At 57.6% G+C, this 19,720-nt stretch overlaps 2 protein-coding genes across 4 annotated transcripts in view; one reads left to right on the top strand and one right to left on the bottom strand.

Annotated features, from left to right (window-relative positions):
- The window catches only part of QPRT (quinolinate phosphoribosyltransferase), a 72,050-nt gene that overhangs the window by 8,646 nt on the left and 43,684 nt on the right, over window positions 1-19,720 (bottom strand). The window contains exon 4 of one of the 2 annotated variants that reach the window (XM_085518220.1): window positions 2,613-5,101. In XM_085518220.1, coding sequence (XP_085374346.1) covers window positions 2,613-5,101 — 2,489 coding nt within the window. Of the gene's footprint in view, window positions 1-2,612; window positions 5,102-19,720 lie in introns of those variants that run through there. The other variant, XM_085518222.1, reaches the window with a different exon arrangement.
- Window positions 13,994-19,720, top strand: part of LOC146757969 (myosin regulatory light chain 11) — a 33,008-nt gene continuing 27,281 nt past the window's right edge. For both annotated transcript variants that reach the window (XM_085518229.1, XM_085518227.1), the window contains exon 1: window positions 13,994-14,071. In XM_085518229.1, the coding sequence (XP_085374355.1) occupies window positions 14,069-14,071 (3 nt within the window). In that variant the 5' untranslated portion in view covers window positions 13,994-14,068. The remainder of the gene's footprint in view (window positions 14,072-19,720) is intronic.

Here is a 19,720-nt window from a genome sequence, read left to right as displayed (position 1 = left end):
ACCACCCCATAACCCCCCTGCCCCATAACCACCCCCTCCCGCCCCATAGCCACCCCATAACCCCCCCCCCTGCCCCATAACCACCCCATAACCCCCCCCTGCCCCATAACCACCACCCCCCGCCCCATAACCACCCCATAAACCCCCCTGCCCCATAACCACCCCATAACCCCCCCCCTGCCCCATAACCACCCCATAACCCCCCTGCCCCATAACCACCCCATAACCCCCCCCGCCCCATAACCACCCCATAAACCCCCCTGCCCCATAACCCCCCCCCCCTGCCCCATAACCACCCCATAACCACCCCCCTGCCCCATAACCACCCCATAACCCCCCTGCCCCATAACCACCCCATAAACCCCCCCGCCCCATAACCACCCCATAAACCCCCCTGCCCCATAACCACCCCATAACCACCCCATAACCCCCCCCTGCCCCATAACCACCCCATAACCCCCCCCTGCCCCATAACCACCCCCCTGCCCCATAACCACCCCATAACCCCCCCCTGCCCCATAACCACCCCATAACCCCCCCCTGCCCCATAACCACCCCATAACCCCCCCCCTGCCCCATAACCACCCCATAAACCCCCCTGCCCCATAACCCCCCCCCCCGCCCCATAACCACCCCATAACCCCCCCCCGCCCCATAACCACCCCATAACCCCCCCCCTGCCCCATAACCACCCCATAACCCCCCTGCCCCATAACCACCCCATAACCCCCCCTGCCCCATAACCACCCCATAAACCCCCTGCCCCATAACCACCCCATAACCCCCCTGCCCCATAACCACCCCATAACCCCCCCCTGCCCCATAACCACCCCATAACCCCCCTGCCCCATAACCACCCCCCGCCCCATAACCACCCCATAAACCCCCCCTGCCCCATAACCACCCCATAACCCCCCTGCCCCATAACCACCCCATAACCCCCCCCCGCCCCATAACCACCCCATAACCCCCCTGCCCCATAACCACCCCATAACCCCCCCCTGCCCCATAACCACCCCATAACCCCCCCTGCCCCATAACCACCCCATAAACCCCCTGCCCCATAACCCCCCCCCCTGCCCCATAACCACCCCATAACCACCCTGCCCCATAACCACCCCATAACCCCCCCCTGCCCCATAACCACCCCATAACCACCCCCCTGCCCCATAACCACCCCATAACCCCCCCCTGCCCCATAACCACCCCATAACCCCCCTGCCCCATAACCACCCCATAAACCCCCCCGCCCCATAACCACCCCATAAACCCCCCTGCCCCATAACCACCCCATAACCACCCCATAACCCCCCCCTGCCCCATAACCACCCCATAACCCCCCCCTGCCCCATAACCACCCCCCTGCCCCATAACCACCCCATAACCCCCCCCCTGCCCCATAACCACCCCATAACCCCCCCCTGCCCCATAACCACCCCATAACCCCCCCCTGCCCCATAACCACCCCATAACCCCCCCCCTGCCCCATAACCACCCCATAAACCCCCCTGCCCCATAACCCCCCCCCCCGCCCCATAACCACCCCATAACCCCCCCCCGCCCCATAACCACCCCATAACCCCCCCCCTGCCCCATAACCACCCCATAACCCCCCTGCCCCATAACCACCCCATAACCCCCCCTGCCCCATAACCACCCCATAAACCCCCTGCCCCATAACCACCCCATAACCCCCCTGCCCCATAACCACCCCATAACCCCCCCCTGCCCCATAACCACCCCATAACCCCCCCCTGCCCCATAACCACCCCATAACCACCCCCTGCCCCATAACCACCCCCCTGCCCCATAACCCCCCCCCTGCCCCATAACCACCCCATAACCCCCCCTGCTCCATAACCACCCCATAAACCCCCCTGCCCCATAACCACCCCATAACCCCCCCCTGCCCCATAACCACCCCATAACCCCCCCCTGCCCCATAACCCCCCCCCCCCTGCCCCATAACCACCCCATAACCCCCCTGCCCCATAACCACCCCATAAACCCCCCTGCCCCATAACCACCCCATAAACCCCCCCCTGCCCCATAACCACCCCATAACCCCCCCCTGCCCCATAACCACCCCATAACCCCCCCCCTGCCCCATAACCACCCCATAACCCCCCTGCCCCATAACCACCCCATAACCCCCCTGCCCCATAACCACCCCATAACCCCCCTGCCCCATAACCACCCCATAAACCCCCCTGCCCCATAACCACCCCATAAACCCCCCTGCCCCATAACCACCCCCCCTCCCTGCCCCATAACCACCCCATAACCCCCCTGCCCCATAACCACCCCATAACCCCCCCCTGCCCCATAACCACCCCATAACCCCCCTGCCCCATAACCACCCCATAACCCCCCCCCTGCCCCATAACCACCCCATAACCCCCCTGCCCCATAACCCCCCCCTGCCCCATAACCACCCCATAACCCCATAACCCCCCCCCTGCCCCATAACCACCCCATAACCCCCCTGCCCCATAACCACCCCATAACCACCCCATAACCACCCCCTGCCCCATAACCACCCCCCTGCCCCATAACCACCCCATAACCACCCCATAAACCCCCCTGCCCCATAACCCCCCCCTGCCCCACACCTGCGACAGTGAATCTGTCCATGTAGTTGAGCAGGTTGATGTAACACAGCACCGCCACCGTCAGACATGCACGCCGGGGGGACACGCTATGGGGCACGCTATGGGGCACGCTATGGGGCTCAGAGCTATGGGGCACAGAGCTATGGGGCAGGGGGTTATGGGGCACGCTATGGGGCTCAGGGTTATGGGGCTCTGTGCTATGGGGCTCGGGGCTATGAGGCTCTGTGCTATGGGGCTCAGGGCTATAGGGTGATGTGCTATGGGGCACAGAGCTATGGGGCACGCTATGGGGCTCGGAGCTATGGGGCTCGGGGCTATGGGGCTCGGGGCTATAGGGTGATGTGCTATAGGGCACAGAGCTATGGGGCACAGAGCTATGGGGCTCTGTGCTATGGGGCACGCTATGGGGCTCGGAGCTATGGGGCTCGGGGTTATGGGGCACGGGGCTATAGGGTGATGTGCTATGGGGCACAGAGCTATGGGGCACGCTATGGGGCTCGGAGCTATGGGGCACGCTATGGGGCTCGGAGCTATGGGGCAGAGAGCTATGGGGCACAGAGCTATGGGGCTCGGGGCTATGGGGCTCGGAGCTATGGGGCTCAGGGCTATAGGGTGATGTGCTATGGGGCACAGAGCTATGGGGCACAGAGCTATGGGGCAGGCTATGGGGCAGGGGGTTATGGGGCTCTGTGCTATGGGGCACGGGGCTATGGGGCTCAGGGTTATGGGGCACGGGGCTATAGGGTGATGTGCTATGGGGCACAGAGCTATGGGGCACGCTATGGGGCAGGGGGTTATGGAGCTCTGTGCTATGGGGCACAGGGTTATGGGGCACGCTATGGGGCACAGAGCTATGGGGCACAGAGCTATTGGGCACAGAGCTATGGGGCTCGGAGCTATGGGGCTCGGGGCTATGGGGCTCAGGGCTATAGGGTGATGTGCTATGGGGCACAGAGCTATGGGGCACGCTATGGGGCAGGGGGTTATGGGGCTCTGTGCTATGGGGCATGGGGCTATGGGGCTCAGGGTTATGGGGCACGGGGCTATAGGGTGATGTGCTATGGGGCTCTATGCTATGGGGCACAGAGCTATGGGGCACGCTATGGGGCAGGGGGTTATGGGGCTCTGTGCTATGGGGCACGGGGCTATGGGGCTCAGGGTTATGGGGCACGGGGCTATAGGGTGATGTGCTATGGGGCTCAGAGCTATGGGGCAGGGGGTTATGGGGCTCTGTGCTATGGGGTACGCTATGGGGCACAGGGTTATGGGGCACGCTATGGGGGACGTTATGGGGCTCAGAGCTATGGGGTGCTATGTTATGGGGTGTGCTGTGGGGTGCGCTATGGGGCTCTATGCTATGGAGCACAGAGCTATGGGGCACACTATGGGGCAGGCTATGGGGCAGGGGGCTATGGGGCAGGGGGTTATGAGGTGTGCTATGGGGCTCAGAGCTATGGGGCACGCTATGGGGCTCTGTGCTATGGGGCACACTATGGGGCTCAGAGCTATGGGGCAGGGGGTTATGGGGCTCTGTGCTATGGGGCACGCTATGGGGCTCTGTGCTATGGGGCACACTATGGGGCTCAGAGCTATGGGGCAGGGGGTTATGGGGCTCAGAGCTATGGGGCACACTATGGGGCTCTGTGCTATGGGGCACGCTATGGGGCTCTGTGCTATGGGGCAGGGGGTTATGGGGCTCTGTTATATGGGGCAGGGGGTTATGGGGCACAGGGCTATAGGGTGATGTGCTATGGGGCTCTATGCTATGGGGCACACTATGGGGCTCTATGCTATGGGGTGTGCTATGGGGTGCTATGTTATGGGACTCTATGCTATGGGGCACGCTATGGGGCACACTATGGGGCTCAGAGCTATGGGGCAGGGGGTTATGGGGCTCAGAGCTATGGGGCAGGGGGTTATGGGGCTCTGTGCTATGGGGCAGGGGGTTATGGGGCACAGGGCTATAGGGTGATGTGCTATGGGGCTCTATGCTATGGGGCACGCTATGGGGCTCAGAGCTATGGGGCACGCTATGGGGCTCAGAGCTATGGGGCAGGGGGTTATGGGGCTCTGTGCTATGGGGCTCAGAGCTATGGGGCACACTATGGGGCTCTGTGCTATGGGGCACACTATGGGGCTCAGAGCTATGGGGCAGGGGGTTATGGGGCTCTGTGCTATGGGGCAGGGGGTTATGGGGCACAGGGCTATAGGGTGATGTGCTATGGGGCTCTATGTTATGGGGTGTGCTATGGGGCTCTATGCTATGGGGTGTGCTATGGGGCACAGAGCTATGGGGCTCTATGCTATGGGGTGCGCTATGGGGTGCTATGTTATGGGGTGCTATGTTATGGGGTGCTATGCTATGGGGCACACTATGGGGTGCTACGCTATGGGGCGCTGCTGTGGGGCTGGCCCCATCCCCGCCGCCGTCATCAATGGGGCTGAGCAGCTCCGGCCCCACAAGTGGCGCCATGTGGGGCCGACGGGACCTGTGGGGCAGAGATTAACCCATAGATCCTGCCCCATAGATTCCAACCACATAGAGACACATAGGGACCTATCGGGACCCATAGAGACCCCATAGAGCCCTGACCCACAGATCCCACCCCATAGAGACCCCATAGTAACCCACAGAGACCCATAGAGACCCCATAGAGACCCATAGCGACCCATAGAGACCCAGAGAGACCAATAGAGACCAATAGAACCCCATAGACCCCATAGAGACCCCATAGACCCCATAGAGACCCATAGAGACCCCATAGAGACCCCATAGAGCCCCATAGAGACCCATAGAGACCCATAGAGACCCATAGACCCCATAGAGACCCATAGAGACCCATAGAGACCCCATAGACCCCATAGAGACCAATAGAACCCCATAGAGACCCATAGAGACCCCATAGAGACCCATAGAGACCCCATAGAGACCCATAGAGACCCCATAGAGACCCCATAGAGACCCCATAGAGACCCATAGAGACCCATAGAGACCCATAGAGACCCCATAGAGACCCAATATCATCCTATATAACCCAATATCCCCCCATATCCCCCCACAGAACCCCATAGACCCCATAAAGACCCATAGATTCCTATAGAGCCCCATAGAGACCCACAGAACCCCATAGACCCCATAGAGACCCATATCCCCCCATATAACCCCACATAACCCCATAGAGGCCCCATAGAGACCCCATAGACCCCATATAACCCCCATAAACCCCATAGACCCCATATAAACCCCATAGAACCCCATATAAACCCCATAGACCCCATAGAACCCCATATCACCCCATATCACCCATAGACACCCCATAGAGACCCCATAGACCCCATAGAGACCCATAGAGACCCATAGAGACCCCATAGACCCCATAGAGAACCCATAGAGACCCCATAGACCCCCATACAGACCCATATCACCCCATAGACACCCATAGAGAACCCATAGAGACCCCATAGACCCCATAGAGACCCATAGAGCCCCATAGAGAACCCATAGAGACCCCATAGACCCCCATAGAGACCCATATCACCCCATAGACACCCATAGAGAACCCATAGACCCCACAGACCCCATAGAGACCCATAGAGACCCCATAGAACCCCATAGAGACCCATAGAGACCCATAGACACCCCATAGACCAAATACAGCCCCACAGACCCCCATATAGCCCCATATCACCCCATAGAGCCCCATAGAGAACCCATAGACCCCCATAGAGACCCATATCACCCCACAGACCCCCATAGAGAACCCATAGACCCCACAGACCCCATAGAGCCCCATATCACCCCATAGAGCCCCATAGAGACCCATAGAGACCCCATAGAACCCCATAGGGACCCATAGAGACCCATAGAGACCCCATAGACCAAATACAGCCCCACAGACCCCCATAGAGCCCCATAGAGACCCCATAGAACCCCATATCACCCCATAGAGCCCCATAGACCCCCATAGAGACCCATATCACCCCACAGACACCCATAGAGAACCCATAGACCCCACAGACCCCATAGAGACCCATAGAGACCCCATATAACCACATAGAGACCCATAGAGACCCATAGAGACCCATAGAGACCCATAGACACCCCATAGACCAAATACAGCCCCACAGACCCCCATATAGCCCCATAGAGACCCCATAGAGCCCCATATCACCCCATAGAGCCCCATAGAGAACCCATAGAGACCCCATAGACCCCCACAGAGACCCATATCACCCCATAGACACCCATAGAGAACCCATAGACCCCACAGACCCCATAGAGACCCATAGAGACCCCATAGAGACCATATAACCACATAGAGACCCATAGAGACCCATAGAGACACCATAGACACCCCATAGACCAAATACAGCCCCACAGACCCCCATATAGCCCCATAGAGCCCCATATCACCCCATAGAGCCCCATAGAGACCCCATAGAGACCCATATCACCCCATAGACACCCATAGAGAACCCATAGACCCCACAGACCCCATAGAGACCCATAGAGACCCCATAGAGACCCCATAGACCCCCATAGAGACCCATATCACCCCATAGAGCCCCATAGAGAACCCATAGAGACCCCATAGACCCCCATAGAGACCCCATAGAGACCCCATATAACCACATAGAGACCCATAGAGACCCATAGAGACACCATAGAGACCCCATAGACCAAATACAGCCCCACAGACCCCCATATAGCCCCATAGAGACCCCATAGAGCCCCATATCACCCTATAGAGCCCCATAGAGACCCCATAGAGACCCCATAGAGACCCATATCACCCCATAGAGCCCCATAGAGAACCCATAGAGACCCCATAGACCCCCACAGAGACCCATATCACCCCATAGACACCCATAGAGAACCCATAGACCCCACAGACCCCATAGAGACCCATAGAGACCCCATAGAACCCCATATCACCCCATAGAGAACCCACAGACCCCATAGACCCCCATAGAGACCCATATCACCCCATAGACACCCATAGAGAACCCATAGACCCCACAGACCCCATAGAGACCCATAGAGACCCATAGAACCCCATAGAGACCCATAGAGACCCATAGAACCCCATAGGGACCCCATAGAGACCCATAGAGACCCCATAGACCAAATACAGCCCCACAGACCCCCATATAGCCCCATAGAGCCCCATATCACCCCATAGAGCCCCATAGAGAACCCATAGAGACCCCATAGACCCCCATAGAGACCCATAGAGAACCCATAGACCCCACAGACCCCATAGAGACCCATAGAGACCCCATAGACCCCCATAGAGACCCATAGAGACACCATAGAGACCCCATAGACCAAATACAGCCCCACAGACCCCCATATAGCCCCATAGAGACCCCATAGAGCCCCATATCACCCCATAGAGCCCCATAGAGAACCCATAGAGACCCCATAGACCCCCATAGAGACCCATATCACCCCATAGACACCCATAGAGAACCCATAGACCCCCATAGAGACCCATATCACCCCATAGACACCCATAGAGCCCCATAGAGACCCCATAGACCCCATATAAACCCCATATCCCCCCATATCCCCCCATATAACCCCATATAATCCCATATAAACCCCATATCCCCCCATAGAGCCCCATATAATCCCATATAACCCCATATCCCCCCATAGAGCCCCATATAATCCCATATCACCCCATAGACCCCATAGAACCCACGTGACCGTCCCGCTTACTCCCCACAGCCGCCGCCGCCGCCGCCGTCACGTGACCCCCACTCACATGACTGCCCCGTCACGTGACTCGGCTTTTTTTCCCCCCCATCCCCTCCCCCATCTACTTCCGTCGCTGGTGTGACGTCCTAGAATATGACGTAATGTGAGCGACGGCGCGGGGGATGCTGGGAAATGGAGTCCCGAAGGGAACAGGGGTCTCTATGCGGCTCTATGGGTTCTCTATGGGTCTCTATGGGTCCCTTATGGGGTCTCTATGGGGCTCTATGGGGTTTCTATGGGTCCCTATGGGGTCTCTATGGGGCTCTATGGGGTTTCTATGTGTCCCTATGGGTCCCTATGGGTCCCTATGGGGTCTCTATGGGGCTCTATGGGGTTTCTATGTGTCCCTATGGGTCCCTATGGGTCCCTATGGGGTCTCTATGGGGCTCTATGGGGTTTCTATGTGTCCCTATGGGTCCCTATGGGTCCCTATGGGGTCTCTATGGGGCTCTATGGGGTTTCTATGTGTCCCTATGGGTCTCTATGGGTCCCTATGGGGTCTGTATGGGGCACAGTGTCTCTATGGGGTCCCTATGGGGTCTCTATGGGTCTCTATGGGTCTCTATGTGTCCCTATGGGTCTTTATGTGTCCCTATGGGGTCTCTATGGGGTCTCTATGGGTCCCTATGGGTCTCTATGGGTCTCTATGAGGCTCTATGGGGTCTCTATGGGTCTCTATGGGGCATAATGGGTCTCTATGGGGTCTCTATGGGTCTCTATGGGTCCCTATGGGTCCCTATGGGGTCTCTATGGGGCTCTATGGGGTTTCTATGTGTCCCTATGGGTGTCTATGGGTCTCTATGGGTCCCTATGGGGTCTGTATGGGGCACAGTGTCTCTATGGGGTCCCTATGGGGTCTCTATGGGGCAGAGTGTGCCTATGGGGTCTCTATGGGTCCCTATGGGGTCTCTATTGGTGCCTATGGGGTCTCTATGGGTCCCTATGGGGCAGAGTGTCTCTATGGGATCTCTATGGGTCTCTATGGGTACCTATAGGGTCTCTATGGGTCTCTATGGGTCTCTATGGGTCCCTATGGGTCTCTATGGGTCACCATGAATCTCTATGGGTTCCCTATGGGGCACAGTGTCTCTATGGGTCTCTATGGGGCTCTATGGGGTCTCTATGGGGTCCCTATGGGGTCTCAGTGTGTCTCTATGGGGTCTCTATGTGTCCCTATGGGTCCCTATGGGGTCTGTATGGGGTCTCTATGGGGCACAGTGTCTCTATGGGGTTTTTATAGGTCCCTATGGGTCCCTATGGGTCTCTATGGGGTCTCTATGGGGTCCCTATGGGTCTCTATGGGTCTCTATGGGTCTCTATGGGGTCTCTATGGGTCCCTATAGGGTCTCTATGGGTCTCTACGGGGTCTCTATGGGTCCCTATGGGGTCTCTATGGGGTTTCTATGGGGCACAGTGTCTCTATGGGGTCTCTATGGGGTTTCTATGGGGCACTGTGTCCCTATAGGGTCTCTATGGGTCCCTATGTGTCTCTATGGGGTCTCTATGAATCTCTATGGGGTCCCTATGGGGCACAGTGTCTCTATGGGGTCTCTATGGGGCTCTATGGGGTCTCTATAGAGTCTCTATGGATCCCTATGGGTCTCTATGGGGTCTCTATGGGGTCTCTATGGGGCACTGTGTCCCTATGGGGTCTCTATGGGGTCTCTATGGGGCACAGTGTCACTGTGGGTTTCTATGGGTCTCTATGGGGTTTCTATGGGGCACAGTGTCCCTATAGGGTCTCTATGGGGTCTCTATGGGGCACAGTGCCTCTATGGGGTCTCTATGGGTCCCTATGTGTCCCTATGGGGTCTCTATGGGGCACAGTGTCTCTATGGGTCCCTATAGGGTCCCTATGGGGTCTCTATGGGTCCCTATGTGTCTCTATGGGGACTCCATGGGGTCCCTATGCGTCTCTATGGGTCTCTATGGGGTCTCTATGGGGCACAGTGTCTTTATGGGGTCTCTATAGGGCACAGTGTCCCTATGGGGTCTCTATGGGTCCCTATGGGGTCTCTATGGGTTCTCTATGGGGCACAGTGTCTCTATGGGTCCCTATGGGGTCTCAGTGTGTCTCTATGGGGTCTCTATGTGTCCCTATGGGTCCCTATGGGGTCTGTATGGGGTCTCTATGGGGCACAGTGTCTCTATGGGGTCTCTATGGGGTCTCTATGGGGCACTGTGTCCCTATGGGTCCCTATAGGGTCTCTTTGGGGCACAGTGTCTCTGTGGGGTTTCTATAGGTCTCTATGGGTCCCTATGGGTCTCTATGGGTCTCTATGGGGCACTGTGCCCCAAAAGGGTCTCTATGGGTCTCTATGGGTCTCTATGGGTCCCTGTGGGGTCTCTATGGGTCCCTATAGGGTCTCTATGGGATTTCTATGGGGCACTGTGTCCCTATGGGTCCCTATAGGGTCTCTATGGGGCACAGTGTCTCTATGGGGTCTCTATGGGTCGCTATGTGTCTCTATGGGGTCTCTATGGGGCACAGTGTCTCTATGGGGTCACTATGGGGTCTCAGTGTGTCTCTATGGGGCACAGTGTCTCTATGGGTCTCTATGGGGTCTCAGTGTGTCTCTATGGGGTCACTATGGATCTCTATGGGGTCTCTATGGGGTCTCTATGGGTCCCTATGTGGTCTCTATGGGTTCTCTATGGGGCACAGTGTCTCTATGGGTCCCTATGGGGTCTCTATGGGTTCTCTATGGGGCACAGTGTCTCTATGGGTCCCTATGGGGTCTCAGTGTGTCTCTATGGGGTCTCTATGTGTCCCTATGGGTCCCTATGGGGTCTCTATGGTGTCTCTATGGGGCACAGTGTCCCTGTGGGGTTTCTATGGGGCACTGTGTCCCTATGGGGTCTCTATGGGTCCCTATGGGTCTCTATGGGGTCTCTATGGGGTCTCTATGGGGCACAGTGTCCCTATGGGGTCTCTATGGGGTCTCTATGGGTCCCAATGTTTCTCTATGGGGTCACTATGGGTCCCTATGTGTCTCTATGGGGTCTCTATGGGGCACAGTGTCTCTATGGGGTCTCTATGGGGTCTCTATGGGTCTCTATGGGTCCCTAAGGGGTCTCTATGGGTTCTCTATGGGGCACAGTGTCTCTATGGGTCCCTATGGGGTCTCAGTGTGTCTCTATGGGGTCTCTATGTGTCCCTATGGGGTCTCTATGGGGTCTCTATGGGGCACAGTGTCTCTATGGGGTTTTTATAGGTCCCTATGGGTCCCTATGGGTCTCTATGGGGTCCCTATGGGGTCCCTATGGGTCTCTATGGGTCTCTATGGGGTCTCTATGGGTCCCTATAGGGTCTCTATGGGTCTCTATGGGGTCTCTATGGGTCCCTATGGGGTCTCTATGGGGTTTCTATGGGGCACTGTGTCCCTATAGGGTCTCTATGGGTCCCTATGTGTCTCTATGGGGTCTCTATGAATCTCTATGGGGTCCCTATGGGGCACAGTGTCTCTATGGGGTCTCTATGGGGCTCTATGGGGTCTCTATAGAGTCTCTATGGGTCCCTATGGGTCTCTATGGGGTCTCTATGGGGTCTCTATGGGTCCCTATGGGTCTCTATGGGGTCCCTATGGGTCTCTATGGGGTCTCTATGGGGTCTCTATGGGGCACTGTGTCCCTATGGGGTCTCTATGGGGTCTCTATGGGGCACAGTGTCACTGTGGGTTTCTATGGGTCTCTATGGGGTTTCTATGGGGCACAGTCTCCCTATAGGGTCTCTATGGGGTCTCTGTGGGGCACAGTGCCTCTATGGGGTCTCTATGGGTCCCTATGTGTCCCTATGGGGTCTCTATGGGGCACAGTGTCTCTATGGGTCCCTATAGGGTCCCTATGGGGTCTCTATGGGTCCCTATGTGTCTCTATGGGGACTCCATGGGGTCCCTATGCGTCCCTATGGGTCTCTATGGGGTCTCTATGGGGTCTCTATGGGGCACTGTGTCCCTATGGGGTCTCTATGGGGTCTCTATGGGGCACAGTGTCACTGTGGGTTTCTATGGGTCTCTATGGGGTTTCTATGGGGCACAGTCTCCCTATAGGGTCTCTATGGGGTCTCTATGGGGCACAGTGCCTCTATGGGGTCTCTATGGGTCCCTATGTGTCCCTATGGGGTCTCTATGGGGCACAGTGTCTCTATGGGTCCCTATAGGGTCCCTATGGGGTCTCTATGGGTCCCTATGTGTCTCTATGGGGACTCCATGGGGTCCCTATGCGTCCCTATGGGTCTCTATGGGGTCTCTATGGGGCACAGTGTCTTTATGGGGTCTCTATAGGGCACAGTGTCCCTATGGGGTCTCTATGGGTTCTCTATGGGTCCCTATGGGTCCCTATGGGTCCCTGTGGGTCTCTATGGGTCCCTATGGGTCTCTATGGGTACCATGAATATCTATGGGGTCCCTATGGGGCACAGTGTCCCTATGGGGTCTCTATGGGGTTTCTATGTGTCACTATGGGTCCCTATGGGGTCTCTATGGGATCCCTATGGGGTCCCTATGGGGTCCCTATGTGGTCCCTATGGGGTTTTTATAGGGTCTCTATGGGGTCTCTATGGGTCTCTATGGGTCTCTATGGGTACCATGAATATCTATGGGGTCCCTATGGGGCACAGTGTCCCTATGGGGTCTCTATGGGGTTTCTATGTGTCCCTATGGGTCCCTATGGGGTCTCTATGGGATCCCTATGGGGTCCCTATGGGGTCCCTATGTGGTCCCTATGGGGTTTTTATAGGGTCTCTATGGGGTCTCTATGGGTCCCTATGGGTCCCTATGGGGTCTCTATGGGGTCCCTATGTGTCTCTATGGGGTTTCTATGGGGCACAGTGTCTCTATGGGTCCCTATGGGGTCTCAGTGTGTCTCTATGGGGTCTCTATGGGTCCCTATGGGGTCTCTATGGGTCTCTATGGGGTCTCTATGGGTCCCTATGGGGTCTCTATGGGGTTTCTATGGGGCACAGTGTCTCTATGGGGTCTCTATGGGGTTTCTATGGGGCACTGTGTCCCTATAGGGTCTCTATGGGTCCCTATGTGTCTCTATGGGGTCTCTATGAATCTCTATGGGGTCCCTATGGGGCACAGTGTCTCTATGGGGTCTCTATGGGTCCCTATGGGTCCCTATGGGGTCTCTATGGGATCCCTATGGGGTCCCTATGGGGTCCCTATGTGGTCCCTATGGGGTTTTTATAGGGTCTCTATAGGGTCTCTATGGGTCTCTATGGGACCCTATGGGTCCCTGTGGGGTCTCTATGGGGTCCCTATGTGTCTCTATGGGGTTTCTATGGGGCACAGTGTCTCTATGGGTCCCTATGGGGCTCTATGGGGTCCCTATGGGGCTCTATGGGGTCTCTATGGGATCCCTATGGGGTCCCTATGGGGTCCCTATGTGGTCCCTATGGGGTTTCTATGGGTCCCTATGGGTCCCTATGGGGTCTCTATGGGGTCCCTATGTGTCTCTATGGGGTTTCTATGGGGCCGCGCTATCTTTAGCCCCACTCCTTATAGGGCGCTGTGGGGCTGCCCCCCTCCCCCCCCCCCCCTTCAGTTCTATTTCGGGTCCGGCCCCACCCCCATAAAGGGGGGCAATAAAAGGGGGGGGGGTCCGCCCCATAGCTGCCCCATAGCTGCCCCATAGCTGCCCCACTGCCACCCCATAGCGGCCCCACAGCGACCCTAAAGAGAGCAGCACCATGGTAAGTGGAATTGGGGGGGGGAAACCCCATAGGAAACCCCATAGATTCCCCCATAGACCCTATAGGCCCCATAGACCCCACCCCATAGACCCCATAGACCCCCATGGACACCCCATAGACCCCCATGGACCGCACCCCATAGACCCCATAGACCCTATAGACCCCATGGACCCCATAGACCCCCCAATAGACCCCCATGGACACCCCATAGACCCCCATGGACCCCACCCCATAGACCCCATATACCCTATAGACCCCATAGACCCCCATGAACCCCACCCCATAGACCCCATATACCCTATAGACCCCATAGACCCCCATGGACCCCACCCCATAGACCCCATAGACCCTATAGACCCCATAGACCCCATGGACCCCACCCCATCGACCCTATAGACCACATAGACCCCATAGACCCCCATGGACCCCATAGACCCCCATGTATCCCACCCCATAGACCCCCTCCCCGACCCCATAGCGACCTCCATGGACACCATAGACCCTATAGACCCCATAGACCCCCATGGACCCCACCCCATAGACCCCATAGACTCCATAGACCCCCATGGACCCCACCCCAGAGACCCCAGAGAACCCCATGGACCCCACCCCATAGACCCCATAGTCCCTCATGGACACCCCATAGACCCCCATGGACCCCACCCCATCGACCCTATAGATCCCATAGACCCCATAGACCCCCATGGACCCCACCCCATAGACCCTATAGACCCCATAGACCCCCATGGACACCCCATAGACCCCATAGACCCCATAGACCCCCATGGACCCCACCCCATAGACCCCATAGACCCTATAGACACCATGGACCCCATAGACCCCACCCCATAGACCCTATAGACCCCATAGACCCCCATGGACACCCCATAGACCCCATAGACCCCCATGGACCCCACCCCATAGACCCCATATACCCTATAGACCCCATGGACCCCATAGACCCCCCAATAGACCCCCATGGACACCCCATAGACCCCCATGAACCCCACCCCATAGACCCCATATACCCTATAGACCCCATAGACCCCCATGGACCCCACCCCATAGACCCCATAGACTCCATAGACCCCTATGGACCCCACCCCAGAGACCCCAGAGACCCCATGGACCCCACCCCATCGACCCTATAGACCACATAGACCCCATAGACCCCCATGGACCCCATAGACCCCCATGTATCCCACCCCATAGACCCCCCCCCCCGACCCCATAGCGACCTCCATGGACACCATAGACCCTATAGACCCCATAGACCCCCATGGACCCCACCCCATAGACCCCATAGACCCTATAGACCCCATAGACCCCATCGACCCTATAGACCCCCATGGACCCCACCTCATAGACCCCATAGACCCCATAGACCCCATGGACCCCCACAGACCACCCCATAGACCCCATAGACCCCATAGATCCCATAGACCCCCATGGACCCCACCCCATAGACCCTATAGACTCCATAGACCCCATGGACACCCCATAGACCCCATAGACCCCATAGACCCTATAGACCCCATAGACCCCATAGACCCCATAGACCCTATAGACCCCATAGACCCCCATGGACCCCACCCCATAGACCCCATAGACCCCATAGACCCCATAGACCCCATAGACCCTATAGACCCCATAGACCCCATAGACCCCATAGACCCTATAGACCCCATAGACCCCCATGGACCCCACCCCATAGACCCCATAGACCCCATAGACCCCATAGACCCCCATGGACCCCATAGACCCCCATGTATCCCACCCCATAGACCCCCCCCCCCGACCCCATAGCGACCTCCATGGACACCATAGACCCTATAGACCCCATAGACCCCCATGGACCCCACCCCAGAGACCCCAGAGAACCCCATGGACCCCACCCCATAGACCCCATAGTCCCTCATGGACACCCCATAGACCCCCATGGACCCCACCCCATCGACCCTATAGATCCCATAGACCCTATAGACCCCCATGGACACCCCATAGACCCCCATGGACCCCACCCCATAGACCCCATAGACCCTATAGACCCCATAGACCCCATGGACCCCACCCCATAGACCCCATAGACCCTATAGACCCCATAGACCCCACCCCATCGACCCTATAGACCCCATAGACCCCCATGGACACCCCATAGACCCCATAGACCCCATAGACCCCCATGGACACCACCCCATAGACCCCATAGACCCCATAGACCCCCATGGACCCCACCCCATAGACCCCATAGACCCTATAGACCCCATGGACCCCATAGACCCCCCAATAGACCCCCATGGACACCCCATAGACCCCCATGAACCCCACCCCATAGACCCCATAGACCCCATAGACCCCATGGACACCCCATAGACCCCCATGGACCCCACCCCATAGACCCCATAGACCCTATAGACCCCATGGACCCCATAGACCCCCCAATAGACCCCCATGGACACCCCATAGACCCCCATGAACCCCACCCCATAGACCCCATATACCCTATAGACCCCATAGACCCCCATGGACCAAACCCCATAGACCCCATAGACTCCATAGACCCCTATGGACCCCACCCCAGAGACCCCAGAGACCCCATGGACCCCACCCCATCGACCCTATAGACCACATAGACCCCATAGACCCCCATGGACCCCATAGACCCCCATGTATCCCACCCCATAGACCCCCCCCCCCGACCCCATAGCGACCTCCATGGACACCATAGACCCTATAGACCCCATAGACCCCCATGGACCCCACCCCATAGACCCCATAGACCCTATAGACCCCATAGACCCCATCGACCCTATAGACCCCCATGGACCCCACCTCATAGACCCCATAGACCCCATAGACCCCATGGACCCCCACAGACCACCCCATAGACCCCATAGACCCCATAGATCCCATAGACCCCCATGGACCCCACCCCATAGACCCTATAGACTCCATAGACCCCATGGACACCCCATAGACCCCATAGACCCCATAGACCCTATAGACCCCATAGACCCCATAGACCCCATAGACCCCCATGGACCCCACCCCATAGACCCCATAGACCCCATAGACCCCATAGACCCCATAGACCCTATAGACCCCATAGACCCCATAGACCCCATAGACCCTATAGACCCCATAGACCCCCATGGACCCCACCCCATAGACCCCATAGACCCCATAGACCCCATAGACCCCCATGGACCCCATAGACCCCCATGTATCCCACCCCATAGACCCCCCCCCCCGACCCCATAGCGACCTCCATGGACACCATAGACCCTATAGACCCCATAGACCCCCATGGACCCCACCCCAGAGACCCCAGAGAACCCCATGGACCCCACCCCATAGACCCCATAGTCCCTCATGGACACCCCATAGACCCCCATGGACCCCACCCCATCGACCCTATAGATCCCATAGACCCTATAGACCCCCATGGACACCCCATAGACCCCCATGGACCCCACCCCATAGACCCCATAGACCCTATAGACCCCATAGACCCCATGGACCCCACCCCATAGACCCCATAGACCCTATAGACCCCATAGACCCCACCCCATCGACCCTATAGACCCCATAGACCCCCATGGACACCCCATAGACCCCATAGACCCCATAGACCCTATAGACCCCATAGACCCCCATGGACCCCACCCCATAGACCCCATAGACCCCATAGACCCCATAGACCCCCATGGACCCCATAGACCCCCATGTATCCCACCCCATAGACCCCCCCCCCCGACCCCATAGCGACCTCCATGGACACCATAGACCCTATAGACCCCATAGACCCCCATGGACCCCACCCCAGAGACCCCAGAGAACCCCATGGACCCCACCCCATAGACCCCATAGTCCCTCATGGACACCCCATAGACCCCCATGGACCCCACCCCATCGACCCTATAGATCCCATAGACCCCATAGACCCCCATGGACCCCACTCCATAGACCCTATAGACCCCATAGACCCCCATGGACACCCCATAGACCCCATAGACCCCATAGACCCCCATGGACCCCACCCCATAGACCCCATAGACCCCATAGACCCCCATGGACCCCACCCCATAGACCCCATAGACCCTATAGACCCCATAGACCCCATAGACCCCCATGGACCCCATAGACCCCCATGTATCCCACCCCATAGACCCCCCCCCCGACCCCATAGCGACCTCCATGGACACCATAGACCCTATAGACCCCATAGACCCCCATGGACCCCACCCCATAGACCCCATAGACTCCATAGACCCCCATGGACACCCCATAGACCCTATAGACCCCATACACCCCACAGACCCCATAGACCCTATAGACCCCATAGACCCCCATAGACCCCCATAGACCATCCCATATAACCCACAGACCCCATTGCCCCCACAGACCCCATAGACCCCATTGCCCCCATTGCCCCCATAGACCCCATTGTCCCCATAGACCCCATAGACCCCATAGACCCTATAAACCCTATAGACCCTATTATTTCCCCTATAGGCCCCAAAGACCCCATAGACCCCCATATACCCCCATAGCCCCCCCCATAGACCCCCATAGACCACCCCATATAACCCACAGACCCCATAGACCCCATTGCCCCCATAGACCCTATAGACCCTATTACTTCCCCTATAGGCCTCTAAGACCCCATAGACCCCATAGACCCCATAAACCCCATAGACCCTATAAACCCTATTGACCCTATAGACCCTATAACTTCCCCTATAGGCCCCAAAGACCCCATTGCCCCCATAGACCCCATATACCCTATAAACCCCACAGACCCCATAGACCCCATTGACCCCATAGACCCCATAGACCCCATAGACCCCATTGACCCCATAGACCCCATATACCCAACAGACCCCATAGACCCCATTGCCCCCATAGACCCCATAGACCCCATAGACCCCATTGACCCCATAGACCCCATATACCCCACAGACCCCCTAGACCCCATTGACCCCATAGACCCCATAGACCCCATAGACCCCATTGACCCCACAGACCCCACAGACCCCATAGACCCCATTGCCCCCATTGCCCCCATTGCCCCCATAGACCCCATAGACCCCATAGACCCCATTGACCCCATTGACCCCATTACCCCCATTGACCCCATTGACCCCATAGACCCCATAGACCCTACCAACCCTATAGACCCTATAAACCCTATTGACCCTATAGACCCTATAACTTCCCCTATAGGCCCCAAAGACCCCATAGACCCCCATAGACTCCCATAGACCACCCCATATACCCCATAGACCCCATATACCCCATAGACCCTATTGCCCCCATAGACCCCATTGACCCCATATACCCCATAGACCCCATTGCCCCCATAGACCCCATAGACCCCATAGACCCCATAGACCCCATGGACCCCCACAGACCCCATAGACCCCATAGACCCCATAGACCCCATAGACCCCACAGACCCCACAGACCCCATAGACCCCATAGAACCCATAAACCCCATAGACCCCACAGACCCCATAGACCCCATTGACCCCATAGACCCCATTGACCCCATAGACCCCATATACCCCACAGACCCCATAGACCCCATTGACCCCATAGACCCCATTGCCCCCATAGCCCCCATAGCCCCCATAGCCCCCATAGACC

This window comes from Coturnix japonica, chromosome 17, assembly GCF_054131305.1.
Source record: "Coturnix japonica strain WE chromosome 17, WE-NBRP24, whole genome shotgun sequence".
Lineage (NCBI taxonomy): Eukaryota > Metazoa > Chordata > Aves > Galliformes > Phasianidae > Coturnix > Coturnix japonica.
This window is presented reverse-complemented; position numbering and strand designations above follow the sequence as displayed.